This window comes from Phoca vitulina, unplaced genomic scaffold (genome assembly GCF_004348235.1).
Source record: "Phoca vitulina isolate PV1807 unplaced genomic scaffold, GSC_HSeal_1.0 scaffold44, whole genome shotgun sequence".
Classification (NCBI taxonomy): domain Eukaryota; kingdom Metazoa; phylum Chordata; class Mammalia; order Carnivora; family Phocidae; genus Phoca; species Phoca vitulina.
In genome coordinates, this window is record NW_022589747.1 from 4,505,014 (window position 1) to 4,519,599 (window position 14,586).

The following is a 14,586-nucleotide window of genomic DNA, read 5'->3' on the forward strand; positions in this document are numbered from 1 at the left end:
CAGAGGGAAGATGAGAAGTAGGGTATGTTTCTCAAGTCATGGACCCCCTGCTCGCATCTCCAAGGAGCACTTAGCCCTTGACAGAGTGTGATTCGGTATCCCCTTGAACAAACTTTCCTTGTCTGCTATGTCCACTGCCCTGCGTGCTGGTCAAAGAGTAATTCAGAGAGACAGAGTGTGCAGGGGGCAGGGGGAGGGGGCGCAGTACAAGAACATTCGCTGGGATCGCTTACACAATCCTTACACCACAGCCATGAGCTGCATGCTATCACGCCCATTCCACAGATTAGAAAACCGAGGCTCAGAGAGGTGAAAATACACACCCGGAGTCTCACAGCTACTGGTGGACCCTCAGTTCCTACCCCGGTGAGCCTAAAACTCCAACATTCTTTTTAGTTTTTTTTTTTCCCCCCAAAGATTAAAAACGAAAACGTGATCCCCGGTCTCAAGGAGCCTAGAAAGAAATGGGAAAGACAGACACGAACTTGACAAACTATAAAACAAAACAAAGTGTGAGTTTTCAGGAGGGAAAAAAAAGAAAAAAAAAAACAAAACTGCAAGAGAAGATCCAAGGGGAAGCAACTTATTCAACGGGCAGTGGGGGGCATCCAGGAAGGAGGTGACAGCATGGGGGTCAGTGCGCGTCACCTACAGCGATGGAAGGGCCCCAAGGTGTCTGGACAAACAGAATGGTGTGCCCAGGCTGTGTTCAGAATAAAAACAGCAGCTTCACAGATAATGGGCAGAGGGCACAGTCAGTGGGGAATATGATTCGGTGTCCAGCATTATTTTTATAAAATACACCCACAGCGATGGAAGGACCATCAGCCTGTGCCCCCATCTCCTCCGGTCCGTGCGCCCACCCCCAGGAAAGGTCAGGACTTAGTAGAGTCTCTCCCGGTCAGAACCAAATGCAGAATTGGTGGGTGTCACGTGGGTGTCACTTACCACTCCCTGGCATGTTCCATGGGAAGCGGTGGACGGCGCCGGGAGCCAGCGGGCGGGCTCCTAGCTGCCCTGCCGGCGCCCAACTATTTAACCCACTGAAACATCAGCTCGTCGGAGGATCCCAGAGAGGTTTAGCCAGATGTGTGCATACAGTGCCTGCCCGCAGGTAAGAACCAGGAGTCTGGAGAACCTGCTCAGAGATGGGAGCAATTCACGGCAGGGCGTATCTAACATCAGCCGTGGCAAGAGAAGCAACAGCGGCAAACTTGTTAACGGACTTCTGAAGGCAGCAGGGACGGTGGCTCGCTTTCCTTACGAAAACCTCCAGCTTGAGATCTGCCTTCGGGGATAGGGTTTAGCATCGTAAAAGAAAAATAACTCATTCTAAAAAATATTCACCTGCAAGGGCTGGTTAACTGAGGGTTAAAAAAAAAAAACAAGTTAATTTAGGTAAGTCGTAATATAATGCGGAAAAGCATATTAGACTTTAGGAGAGAGCGTATTCTGGTTCTCTACCTAAGGGAGACCTAAGGGATACTCTTTCATCACTGATCTTAATACTGAATTATATCTAAGTTGTACCCACCACTTCCAAAAATGGACTGATACTTCTTTGGATGGACGCAAAGGTCCGTGTGTTCTATGGCCAATATATTAAAACCTCGCTGTGCACTGCTGTGTCCCCTGGGACTGGCATGGCCTAGACAAGCAACAGATATATGTCAAACGAATGTAAGAAACAGGAAAAGTGAGGAGCAAAAGTAAGAAAAGCCAACAGGCTGGAGGAACACAGGACTCACGGGGATAAAGCCCTCTACAAGCGGTGAGCATCCTGACAGCGAAGGAAATGTGAAACATTAATGGGGTCCAATGATCCACTAAAAGGAAACAGGCCAGCATGGCATGAGCCATCCGAGCATCAGGGAAGTGAGCCGTAAGAGCTGAGACCCGGGGATCACAAAGGGTGACATGGAATGTTTCCGTGCCAACGGGGAACTGGGAATGGGGAGGTCCAAGGTTCGCCTGACTCTGGGAAAAATGGAGCGAGCAGGTGCCTCAATGGCTTTTTGTTCTGTCTTCCTCACAGAGACAGATACTCTTCCGAGTGCAAAGGATGGAGCGGGCACAGGTCCAGGATAGGGGAGGAGGCTGCAGGGGATCCAACCTATTTGGCTGCTTCCGAGGACAAGGAAAACTCAGCCCCTACCTCAAAAATCTCATTTTGACACACTGAAAACTCTGAGGAGTCGGAAGGACAGGAAGGCACAAGCAGACCCTGGAGGACGGGGGGTAACTCGAGAGGCCAAGCGGGTCGGAGCCCACCGGCCAGGGCCAAACTGGGCTCTGCCACTCCGCAGGGGGTGATCTGGGTGACTCTTCTGACCTCTGGGCCTCAGTCTCCTCCCCTGCAAATACGGGATAACGAGAGTGCCCACCGCATAGCACAGTTAGTTGGATTCACTGGTTAACAGGTGAAGAACCTGTTTTTATAACAGGGAAGTCACCTAAACAGGTACGAAACAGAGGACAGAGGCAAGAAACCATGGCCTCCCTTTCTGAAGGTCTGTGATATTGTCATTTGAACGGATACTGCAGAAGCAGCATTAATCATGTGGGCAAACGCAATACTTAGACGTGGCCTGAATGCATTTCGTTTTCCAAAAGGCAGAAAGATGTCACTCTGTGGGAGAACAATTATGGATGGTTTTCCTCCTAGTTTTTTGCCATCTCAGCCCTAAGAAAAGGTGTTTAGGCATGGTGGGAGGGTGAAGGAAATCAAAATCATACTCAACGTCGGCTTCAATATCCAACCAGAGGCCAATATTCGTTACTATTCAGGATTCTGTTGAACACATCAGAAAAAGGACTTTATCTTTAGGGGACAGCATCGTTTCCCTATGAGGGCAGGATGCTAAGAAAATAAAAGTTACTTTGATGTGTGCGCGTGCGTGTGTGCATGTGTAAAGCAGGTAAAATGTTGATGATGTTCTCATGGATAATATAGTAAAAGATGGACATCCAATGAACTATGACAGGAGCTGGGTCCAAAAGCTACAATCGACAGGAGTCTTGCCAGTTAACTTTCTGGTTTCGTCCTCTCTCATCCCACCTCAAATGCTCCTGACACCCCTTAAATGGCACCATGGGAAGGGAAGGTCTTTGGTCACCTGGAATTACCAGAGCCTCCCTCCTGGAGGGTAGGGGTGGGAACTCAGGACCTTTCGGGAACCCACAAGTGCATCTATGGCATGTGCGTTCAGGAATTCCTTAAGAAATGATCTATTAGAAACAAGTATGAGCAAGGCACCAGAGCAGAACCTTCAGCATAAGTAAGACACGGTTCTTCTACTCAAGAAACGCACAATCCCAGGAGAAAGGGGGAAATGCGGTCCATAAAGTAACACTTACTCGTAACAGCTTATACAACGGGTGCATGCTACAAGAGTCCCCTAAATTACCTCCAAATGTGAAGATGCATGGACATGGCTTCGATTCCAATTTGAGCACTGAGTGACCTCTCAGTCCCTTTGGGCAAGTTACCAAACATCCCTGGCTCAGTTTCCCGATCTGCAGCTCTAAGAACTCCACAGAAAACACAGAAGACACACGGGAGGTTTTAGCATGGGACTCCCAAGTTATCACTGTCCTATTAGTGTTTTTCACCGTACTTATGCGAGATGGGGATTTGCTATTGGAGAATCTAAACCATAACGTGGTTCCTAAGTCGCACATGGTCACGGGGCGCCACCACTGGAAGAAACAAGAGCCAAGAAATATCTGGCCCCAAGCCTGGCCACCCCCAACATCTGTGACATTGGCCAAGGCTCCCTGCAGGGGAAGATAAAAAACCCTTCATCTTCTCTACTGACCTTCTTTTCTAACTCTGGTCTCTTCCACTTGGCAAACAGATTATCCAAGCCAAGTGCTGGAGTCTGGTGGCTCCACGGGAGCCCCGGGTCCCTGGATGTATGACTCCGGGCGCCATGGACAATGTCTGCAATCCATCTTGGGAGGCTTCTCTGTGATGCTCACACATTCCTGTCTCCAAACGGACCTCGGTCCCGAAATGAACACGCACACAAACGACCACAGAGCTCAGCCTCAGTGGCAGGCAGGAAGAGCCAACAGAAACAGCTTTTTTTTTTTTTTTTAAGATTTATTTATTTATTTGAGAGAGAGAGAGAGAACACAAGCAGGGAGGATAGGCAGAGGGAGAAGCAGGCTCCCCGCTGAGCAGGGAGCCCAACGTTGGGCTCGATCCCAGGACCCTGGGATCATGACCTGAGCTGAAGGCAGACGCTTAACGACTGAGCCACCCAGGTGCCCTGGTCTTTTCCATTTTAAACAAGCTGTTTCTGGGGCACCTGGGTGGCTCAGTTGGTTAAGCATCTGCCTCCTGCTCGGGTCATGATCCCGGGGTCCTGGGATCAAGTCCCACGGTCCTGGGATCAAGTCCCACATTGGGCTCCCTGCTCCACGGGGAGCCTGCTTCTCCCTCTGCCTGCCACTCCCCCTGCTTGTGCTCTCTCTCTCTCTGACGAATAAATAAAATCTTTAAAAAAATAAAAAACATAAAATGAGAAAAGACCAAACTTCAAGAAACCACAATCCTCTGAAACCTCACGTTATCAAAAATACAGTCAAAAGAAAGCTAAACCCAGAGTGACTGTGTTACTAATTCCATCCCTAAGTATAGACCCAAAGGTCCTGAGAGCAGGGACTCCAACAGGTACCGTACACCTGTTGTCTCCCGCTGCACCATTCCTGGGAGCTGTGGGTGGACGCAGCCCGGTGCACACGGACGGACGGACGGACCAACACGCAATGCGTGTGCACTGCAGAGGAGGATCAGTCACAGAAGGAATGAAACTGGGATACACGCTATAATGAGGATGAACCTCGAAGACCGTGCTCAGTGAAATAAGCCAGACACAAAGAAGAAATAGTATAGGATTCCACATCCGTCAAGTAACTAGAAGACGCAAAATCACAGGGACAGTAGCGTAGAGGTTACCAAGAGCTGGGGTGGGGTTGGGGATTATTGCTTTCATACATACAGACTTTCTGTTTGGGCGATACAAAAGTTTTTGAAATAGATGGTGCTAATAACTGCCCAACACCATGACTATAACGAACGCCACGGAACTGTGCACTTAACGACAGTTAAAATGATCAATTTGATGTCATGTATATTTTACCACAATAAAAACATATCTGTAAAAAACTGTCAAGAGCAATTCTAGCTATTATAAAACCACCAACTTTTAAAGGAAAACGCAACCCTTCCTGCAGTGTGTGGCTGGGAGATGCCTGAAGCATTGCGACGACTATCACACAAAAATAAGCTGCTTACGTTAGAACAAGCTAATAAACACGAGAGCACTAAATCCTCTCTGCCAGAGAGAAAGAACAGGTCAAGGAAAGTCACAGTGAGCCTTTTGTTTTAAACACCGGGTCCCCTGCAAAGAACCAGCCAAGTCGACCTCAAACAATGGAGCAAACCTTCAGGCCTCTAATCAGAGCATCCGAGGGGGCCCTGCAGATCACAGGAGGCAGAGAACAGCCCCGGACCTTTGTCAGATTCTGTCCTGTGGGCCCAGGGCATCTTGTTAAGAGGAACCCGAGCTCGAACCTGGTGTCAGATGCAAAGTGGGGAAGGGGAGGCTCGGAGAGGCAGGGAGGAGGGCCCCGCAGGGTCGGGGGATGGGGGGGGGGGGTTCCTGCAACCCCCAAGCCCACTCAGTCCAGACCCGGGGCTGGGGGCACCACAGGCAGAGAAGAGCAGGTGGCATTTGGACACACTTGACAGAGGGAGGTGTGCCTTCCTAGCCCAATCCCAGACCTCGAGCCTCGGCCACTGCCTTGTCCAGCTCTGTCGCCACATTTCCCATGTGCCATGAGTGTCCGTGGTCCAAGCACACACAGCATGCTTTCCCCTGCGTGCCTTCTGCCAGTTTTCCTACTTTGTTTCTCTTACTTAGAGGGCTTTTAAAAATAAACCGAGGCTCCTAATAGTCTGCGTGCTAAATGCACTGCAATGATTTGTCCCAGGCCGGAGTGTGCAGGTTCGTGTTTGGAAGGCCGCTGTGCCCCTGCACAGATGTGTATCTGCCGTGTCCTCAAACACCATTTTTCCTTTACAGTGGTGCTGAGTCTTACTGAGGAAATTCTTTCTTAGCCTGAGGGCACAAGGATTCTCATGACTCATTCTTATTTGAGTAAGTTTTTAGAAAATGCTGTTTTCTACTTGTAGTGAATGAACTGGCCTGAAACTGATGATTAAGGATAGGATGGGGGCAGGGTTCCAGTTCCCCTCCGCCCCTCCCCGCACCCAGCCCCGTGGGTCCTCGCTGCTCTGCTGGGACTTCTCCGAGCTGCACCGAGTTTCCATAAATGTGTGGGGCTCTTTATGACACGTCTATTCTGGTCCTCAGGTCAATGCGTCCTTGAATCATTAACACGCTTTCCTAATTGTGATGGCTCCTAAAGAAGCTTTGTTATCATTCCTTATGAGCCATCTGGGGCACGTGGCTGGCAGTCGGTTGACCAGTGACTCCTGATCTCAGGGTTGTGGGTTTGAGTCCCACACTGGATATAGCGATGACTTAAAAATAAAATCTTAAAGACAAAGTTAGGAGCCATCTGACAAATCATACCAAAACTGCAAAGTGTGGCCGCACGTGCATTAAATTTAAAGACAAATTTGATAATATGCGACATCTTTGCTAGTTAAGTCTTCTGATTCGCCATCACGGAAGAGCGGTCCAATTGTTTATGTCTTTTTTATGTCCTTCAGCAGCAACTTACACTTGGGTGTGAGTCTGTGTTTTCACAGACATGACTAATATTATTCTGTGTGTATGGTGGATGCTATACACTTGTGACAGGTTACGGAGGTTTCCTAAAGTTCCGGCTTAGCCAGGGTTTTGCTCTCTTCATCTGTTCTGTATTATGTGAGTGGAGAATTGTGTATATTCTCGTGGTCGCTGGTGAGATATCACTTTTCCCCCTTCAATCTTTCAATGTGTCAACGCCTTCACCATCTAACGTTGGTAAAGCATCCTTGCATGATTATAACGAACCCAACTTGGTCATAACATTTGTTTGATGTTTAATTTAAGGCAAAGGGGTAAATCTGACTACCGCTTTACACGGTTGTATGATCACGTGAAATAGCCCATATGGGGATTTCTTGTGCTGTCTCCTGCAGAGCTACAGAGCATGGTAAGATGAGTTGAGGCTCTGGTCCCTACCTCTCCGACAGCTCGTGTAAAAGGAGCAATGATTTGCTCCTTGAAGGTTTTGTGACACTCACATCTGCAAAACCCCAAGCATTTTTGAGGCAATGGTACCGGATTATAGACTCCATTCTGCCACTTAATTCCTTATTAAGATTTTGTATTTTGCCAGGAGTCGAATTATTATTTTCACTTTGCTTTCCTCTTTCAACTCTTCCTCCTTATTTCTTCCGAATTCTGTACCTGGAACTTTTGAGAGCTGTCCACACCACTCACAGAGCTATACATTCTGTCAGAATATTCCAGATGCATTCACTGTACAGGAGAAATAGTCTTGGTTTTCCTAGGTAATCTCTAGGTTAGTTTTTTAGGTAATCTCTAGGGATCAGGGTTTTTTTTGTGTGTGTGTTTTTTTTTTAAGACTTTATTTGTTTAGAGCAGTTTTAGAGGAGGGGATGGAGATTTCCCATATACCCAATGCTCTCCTACAAGCGTGGCCTTGCTCATGATCAACTTCACTCACTAGAATGGTACTTTTTTTTTTTTTAAACCACAGATGCTGACATATCATAACCGGCCAAAGTCCATAGCTGACTTTAGGGTTCAGTCTTGGTGTTGAACGTTCCATGGGTTTGGACAAATACATCCATCGTTATGACATCATACACAATATTGCCACCACTCTAAATCCTCCCTGCTCTGCCTAGTCATGTTTTTCCATTGCCACCCTGGCAACCACTGGTCTCATTACTGTCTCCACAGTTTTTCCTTTTCCAGAACGTCACAGACTTGGAATCCTACTGCCTGTCGACTTTTCACACTGGCTTCTTCCACACAGGACTCTGCATCCCAGCTTCCTCCCCATCTTTCTGTGACTTGATAGCTCATTTCTTCTTAGCGCTGCATTGTCTGGATGGACGAGCTTATTTATCCGTTCTTCTAATGAAGGACGTCATGGTTGCTTCCAAGCTTTTTGGCAGTTATGAATAAAGCAGCCATGCACATCCCTGTGTAGGCAGGCTTCTGTGTGGACATAAGCTTTCAGCTCTTCTGGGTAACAGCGAAGGCGCGTGACTGCTGGATCGTATGGTCAGAGTAAGCTCAGTCTGAAACTGACAAACTGCCCTCCAAAACACCTGTGCCATTTTGCATTCCCACCGACAGCAAATGAGAGTTCTTGTGGCTCCAACATCCTTGTCAGCCTTGTGTGTTGCCATTTTGTTTTTGCGATCCATTCTCCATTTCCCTCGTATTTGCACAGTCACAGGGATGAACTTGCTCATGGTTTTCTTGTGTTATTGTTTGAACTCCCTGGCATGCTCTCCACGTGGTTTTCCTGTGCGCCCATCTTCCTCAAGAGTGTCTGTGCTGAAGGTTTGCAGTTTTGGTAGATTTTACAAAGGACTGGGTTTTGGTTTTGTTCCCACCTATCGATACTTTCTTCATCATTCCCGTAATTTCTGATCTCAGTTTTTGTAACTATTTCCTCTACATTCCTTAGCATTCTTCATTTGTCATGCTCCTAATTTCCATTTTTCTGCCAAGATTACAAATGGAGTCTTGAACACTTTAAACAATTTTCTACCTGCAGTACACGCATTTTTCACTCAATTCTAAATGACTAATACTTTCATTGTGACTTCCACTGTAATCCACGAGTGGGGCAACGGTGTGTTTTAAAGTTTCCACGCACATGTTTATGTGTTTTCGTTTTGAACTTTTTTTTTTTTTTTTAAAGATTTTATTTATTTATTTGAGACAGACAGAATGATAGAGAGAGAGAGCACATGAGAGGGGGGAGGGTCAGAGGGAGAAGCAGGCTCCCCGCTGAGCAGGGAGCCCGATGCAGGACTCGATCCAGGGACTCCAGGATCATGACCTGAGCCGAAGGCAGTCGCTTAACCAACTGAGCCACCCAGGCTCCCTCGTTTTGAACTTTTTCTGTTGATTTCCAATTTTACTGACTCTGGATCGAAGAACGTGGCTTGCATGAAATAGACTGCTTCAAATTTAGTGCAAAAAAATAAATTTAAAACATAAAATAAAATTTAGTGCAGTTTCCCATACATGGCTGACTTTTCAAAAAGCTACACAGATTTTAGAAAAGAATCAAGAGTCTGTTGGGTGCAGGGATCTATGTTTCTACTAATCCGGGCCTGTTAATACTGTTACAGATACGACTGGAATGACTCTGACATATTTTGTATTTTCTACCTGACATCCTTTTTATTTTTCACATCTTGTTTCTCTTCCTTTTCTATTGATGTTGGTAGTTTTTATTAAATATAGATTCCCTTATATCTTTTTCTGCTAGATTAGAAACTATGTACGCGTATTGTTTCAGTAATTACAGTCAATATTTTAGTTGCAACTAAGATTTTAAAATACGTAACTAAGCCTGGGTGGCTCAGTTGGTTGAGCATCTGACTCTTAGTTTCGGCTCAGGTCATGATCTCAGGGTCATGAGATTGAGCCCCGTGTCAGGCTCCACGTTTGAGATTCTCTCTCTCCCTCTGCCCCCCCCACTCTCTCTCTCTCTCAAATAAATAAATAAAATCTTTAGAATACATAACTAAGTGTACATTTTTTCTAATGCAGTCTCAAATTGTTTTACGTTCTACTTCTCCTGAGTCGTCTTATATAATTGCTCATGGAAAAAACCCTAAAATGGTATTATGATATAACCACGCAGAGAACAAACCTCAACACAGACACACACACACACACACGCTCAGGGCGTCTAATTATCGGAAGTTCAGTTTAACCTTCGTTTAACAATTCATATGGAATTGACCTTGTGACATGTCGTCCCTTTCTCTGTGCATTACTGTGTCCCCTACTCGCCGCTTTGCAAGGCATTCACGATCTTTCTAAAGTACAACTTTCAATAAATCTTTCAGAGAAGACTGACAGTAACAAATTTTCTCAATCTTTGCCTGAAAAAGCTTTCTTTTGCTTTCAGTTCGTGTTGGTGTGAACCCGCAGACGGACGGTCGCCTTCCCTGCAGCGCTTCGAGAACACCCGCGTTAGCCCCTGGCACTTGCTGGGCACGCGTGGGCTGCCCGTCCGAAGGTCCTTCAGGCGCTGGGAAGTCTGCATTTTCGCCGCAGACCTTCTCTTTACCTTGGATTTCTGGAATCTTCCTAGATGCTTCCCAATGTGGATTAGTCTTCCCTTTTCCTCTTGGTTCTTTGAGCCCCCTCTGGGGACTGACTGTCCAGTTCTGGCCAATTCCCACCAGGCTCTCTTCAAATCCCCCCCGCCCCCCCGCACGCTCCAGGACATGTGAGTGTGCGTGTCCAATGGCCCGCTCGCATTTCCCAGGTCTCTCTGTGCTGTTACGAGGTGATGCCAACTCATTAATTCTCCTTAGACTGAATCCGGAACTTTGAAAATGCCAGTAACTATATATTTCACTTCTAAAACATGGAACCAACCCCCCCAGTCGCCCCACTGCATTTCGGTTTGTCCTTTAGGACACCGTGCTTTCATCCACCTCCCTGAGCAGGACACGCACACTTCCTTCAAAGCCATGGTCAGACCCATCTTCGCTGCATGCGGAAAGCAGCGGTCTGGTGATTCTGGTGGCTGTGTTTCTCAGGGTGTAGGGACTTCAGTTTGCAGACTCTTTGGGGCTGGCTTGTGCTCTGCCCCCACCCCGGTTTGGGGATGGAGCAGGGTGCCCAGCACCACTGCTGTCTCTCGGAAGGCTGCCTGGGCCCCGCCAGCCATGCCTGGCTCCCCGATCTGAACTGCCCTCTGTTGCTGGTGTCTTCTATCGCCCGGTGGAAATAAGCACGGGCACTGCTCACTCTCTAAAAATATCTGGCCCGTGGCCCAGCCTGCATGAGTCCTTCTGTTTTCCCTGTTCTACATGCAACGTGTGCAGAGTTATTGAGGATTGGAGGGAAAGGTGTTCGAGGTCACAGGTGGAGACGCATTCACTCGTTCCCTTTGGCCCTGCTTCAGGTGCTGGGACGTGCCCGATTCTCAGCTTCAGCAGCCGGCATGTAACTGGAGCAAGGAAGGGAATCCGCTCTGTTCTGCATGAAGCCCGCTCCACCTTCCGTGCTCAACCCTCACGGCCACTCACCGAGCAGCTGTGAAATCCATGGGATACTTGAATGTACATCTTAGTTTTAAACCTTAAAAAAGCTTTAAGATTTACTTATTTATTTATTAAAATTCTTATTTATTTAACAGAGAGAGAGAGAGAACACAAGCAGGGAAGAAGCAGAGAGAGAAGGAGAAGCAGGTTCCCCGCTGAGCAGGGAGCCCAATGTGGGGCTCGATCCCAGGATCCTGGGATCATGACCTGAGCCGAAGGTGGACGCTTAACTGACTGAGCCACCCAGGTGTCCCAAGCGTTAAGCTTTAAAAAGTTCTTTCCATGTAATTTTTTTTCTAACTTTTGGATTAAAGCATCAACGTAGATTTTTATATGAACATTACTACCCAAACTTCAATTATTTCAGTTTAAATGAGACCCCTAGTAATCAGTGAAATGTAATCAATTAAAATGTTCCTAAGCTGCAAAGCCAATATTAACAAATCGGGTTTCTTTCTTGTTCAAGGGTTCTCAAAGATGACCCTGACATTATGCTCGACACAGAAAATCCCAACTGTCTGACACGGCTTCTAACACTTGAGAAAACAGATCTTTGACTTCATGGGAAGCTCCCAGCTCTTATTTTTTGCTAAATTTCAACCTCTTTCTGATTAAGCCATTTTAAAAATCCTATTATCCTAATGCCTTCCAGCTCTAAAGCCTACAATGTATTGTACTTAACCTCTCCAGTAGTCCAAACCATGAGCTGAGCTGTGGGCATTTTTCCTGACCCCTCCCCCAGTCAGACTGCTTCCCTTCCCAGGCTGCTCCCTAACCCCCCCCTTAACAACGCGTGCACCGTTGGACCTAATTTGCTTTTAACCTCTGTCCTTTCTTTCCCATGATGATCCCATCAGAAATTAATAGAACAGGAATAGAATCATAGCAAGGCAGAGAACTACGAAGAGCACAGACACACAAAACTAGCCTGAGTGCAAATATACACACACCAACATCAAGAGGACTGCACCATGGAGGAGCCCCCGACAGGTAACGTCAGGTTCCCTTCATGTTGCATCCTGAGAGAACTCATGTGGAACTGATTCTGAAGTTCTGCTCACTGCGGTTGGCTCACGGAACAGAAATACAGGTTTCCCCTCGCTATTCGGAGCTCAGCGTTCCTGTGAAACCTTTCCGAAGCCGAAACGGTGTAAGACAAAGAAGCAATTACCATTAATTCATAGGACAAATTTGGGGAGCGTTCCAAGAGCCAAAAACCACCTGTCTCAGCCTCCTCTGATAATGGATGAACAAAAGACCTGGAGATAAACGGCAGGTGCTCACAGCTCTGACGCTGGATGCTGAAATGCTGAGCGCAGCTCAGGGGGAAGGGGCTTGGCGGGGCCACCGTCCTGCTCAGCACCCGCTGCCTCTAGAATGGCTCTCTGCAAAAGCAATGCTGAGTCTTTCTTCCTTCCTTTTTTTTTTTTTTTTTGTTTAGTATGTTGTTTATTTGTGAGAGAGAGAGAGAGCACAAGCAGGGGGAGCAGCAGGAAGAGGGAGAAGCAGGCTTCCTGCCAAGCAGGGAGCCCGATGTGGGACTCGATCCCAGGACCCTGGGATCATGACCTGAGCCGAAGGCAGATGCTTAACCCAACGAGCCACCCAGGTGTCCCAAAAGCAACGCTGAGTCTTTCTTTCTAAAAGCGGAAATCCTCTGGATTTCTTTAGGTGAGCAAAAAACAGGTACTAAGGTAGGTCTTTCGTGAAAGCAGAGTAGCGTGAAACAAACTTTCAAAAAGGAGGGGATGCCTGTGTATCAAGATATCGCAACCACGTTTTGTTGCTTTGTTTTGTTTTTTTCTGTTTAAGAATTTGTTTTCCTTACAAGAGGAAAAGAGCCAAGGTCAGAACCTTCTCACGTGAGTGCCAAGAACAGTTTCGCAGAATACGGAGTCCCAGCACCGTGGCAAAGCTGCGGGGGGGCTTATGGCATCCGTGCCACCACATTTTTGTCCTTCCTTACCCTGGTGATTCGTGAGCCGGTCCGGCGGGGCAGGGAAGCCAGGTCCTGCCAGATCTCGTGGACTGAGGGGGGGCGTCTGTTCCACCTGGTCCTGGAAAAGGCGGGAGCACAAAGGCTTTGGTCAAAGCAAGCACTTCACTCTTGTCCACATCCACCCTCCCCCGCATGTCCTTCTTCCTCAACTTCTTACTTCACTGTATTCACCTTCTTGGTTTTTAAACGTCGGTTGTTTAAAATACACCGTATAAGGGAAGTTAATCGTGGAAAGGGGCCACCTGCTTATCAAGGGCATCAGAAGAGAAGTTACTCTAGGTCTCCGGCTTAAATTGCTTTGCCTGAATAGCAATTCAAAAAGAATTATTATCAACTGTTGGATTTGAGCACGAAATATAAATAATTAGCATTCCACAGAGCACATGCATTTTCTGCAACAATTACTGGTAATCAAGCCCTAGGCGGTCTGTTATCTGGTACGGAAACATCCAGAGACTGCTTTATAATTGGCCCCCTCTACAAAGCAGAAGGGCCCAGCGGCATTTTTTTTCTTTCTTTCAGACGTCAGGATGAGGACAGAAATTTTAGGCAAAAGTTAAAACAGCAATGTTACAATCAACTCCACAACTCTAGGGAAAAAACGTCTTCGTGAAGATTATAATCAAGCCAATGAAAGACAGGTTAAAATGTGGGAAAAGAAAATGGGCCTTTTCATATTTACGCACTTAGAATACTAGCAGGGATTAACGTGGGGTGGAAAGAGGTCAAGTTTCGCTTTCAGATTTGAGAAATTCTGAGATTTTTACACTGCACGTGGATTACCTCCATAATTAGGTCTTAGAACTGTGTCTGCAAGGGACATCTACTATCGGCACAAAGAGCCGGCAACTCGGCGCCTCATCCCTTCCTATGCAAAGGGACCTCTTGGTATCGCCACCTGTCTCAGGTGGAATATTCCCCAAGCTGTGCCGGGCTGGACTCCCAATTTACAGCTGGGGACACTCAGGCACAGGAAGGTTATGTCCACCTTACTGCCCCCTGCCGGGAAGGGGCAGTCCTGGTATTAGAACCCAGGTGGTGGGGTTCAGAGCCCACGTGCCTTCCCACCCACACAGCCCAAGAAACTCAGAAAAGTTCATTCATTTTGACAAGTCTCTCTGTCACCTGAATGCTCCCCAGCAAGCAAGTGGCTCTCTGTCCAGAGCCTCAGCCTAGGGTTGTAGAAACGGATGGAGGATACTCTACTCCCTCTGCTGTGTGAACGCCAACCTGCGTGTGCACACACACGTGGGTCTGGTCCATGCTGTGCGGGGGGGGGGGGGGGGGGGGG

At 47.4% G+C, this 14,586-nt stretch overlaps 1 protein-coding gene across 2 annotated transcripts in view; it reads right to left on the reverse strand.

Moving 5' to 3' along the window:
• The window catches only part of GRB10 (growth factor receptor bound protein 10), a 174,956-nt gene that overhangs the window by 78,841 nt on the left and 81,529 nt on the right, over positions 1-14,586 (reverse strand). For both annotated transcript variants that reach the window (XM_032430475.1, XM_032430474.1), the window contains exon 4: positions 13,263-13,353. In XM_032430475.1, the coding sequence (XP_032286366.1) occupies positions 13,263-13,353 (91 nt within the window). The remainder of the gene's footprint in view (positions 1-13,262; positions 13,354-14,586) is intronic.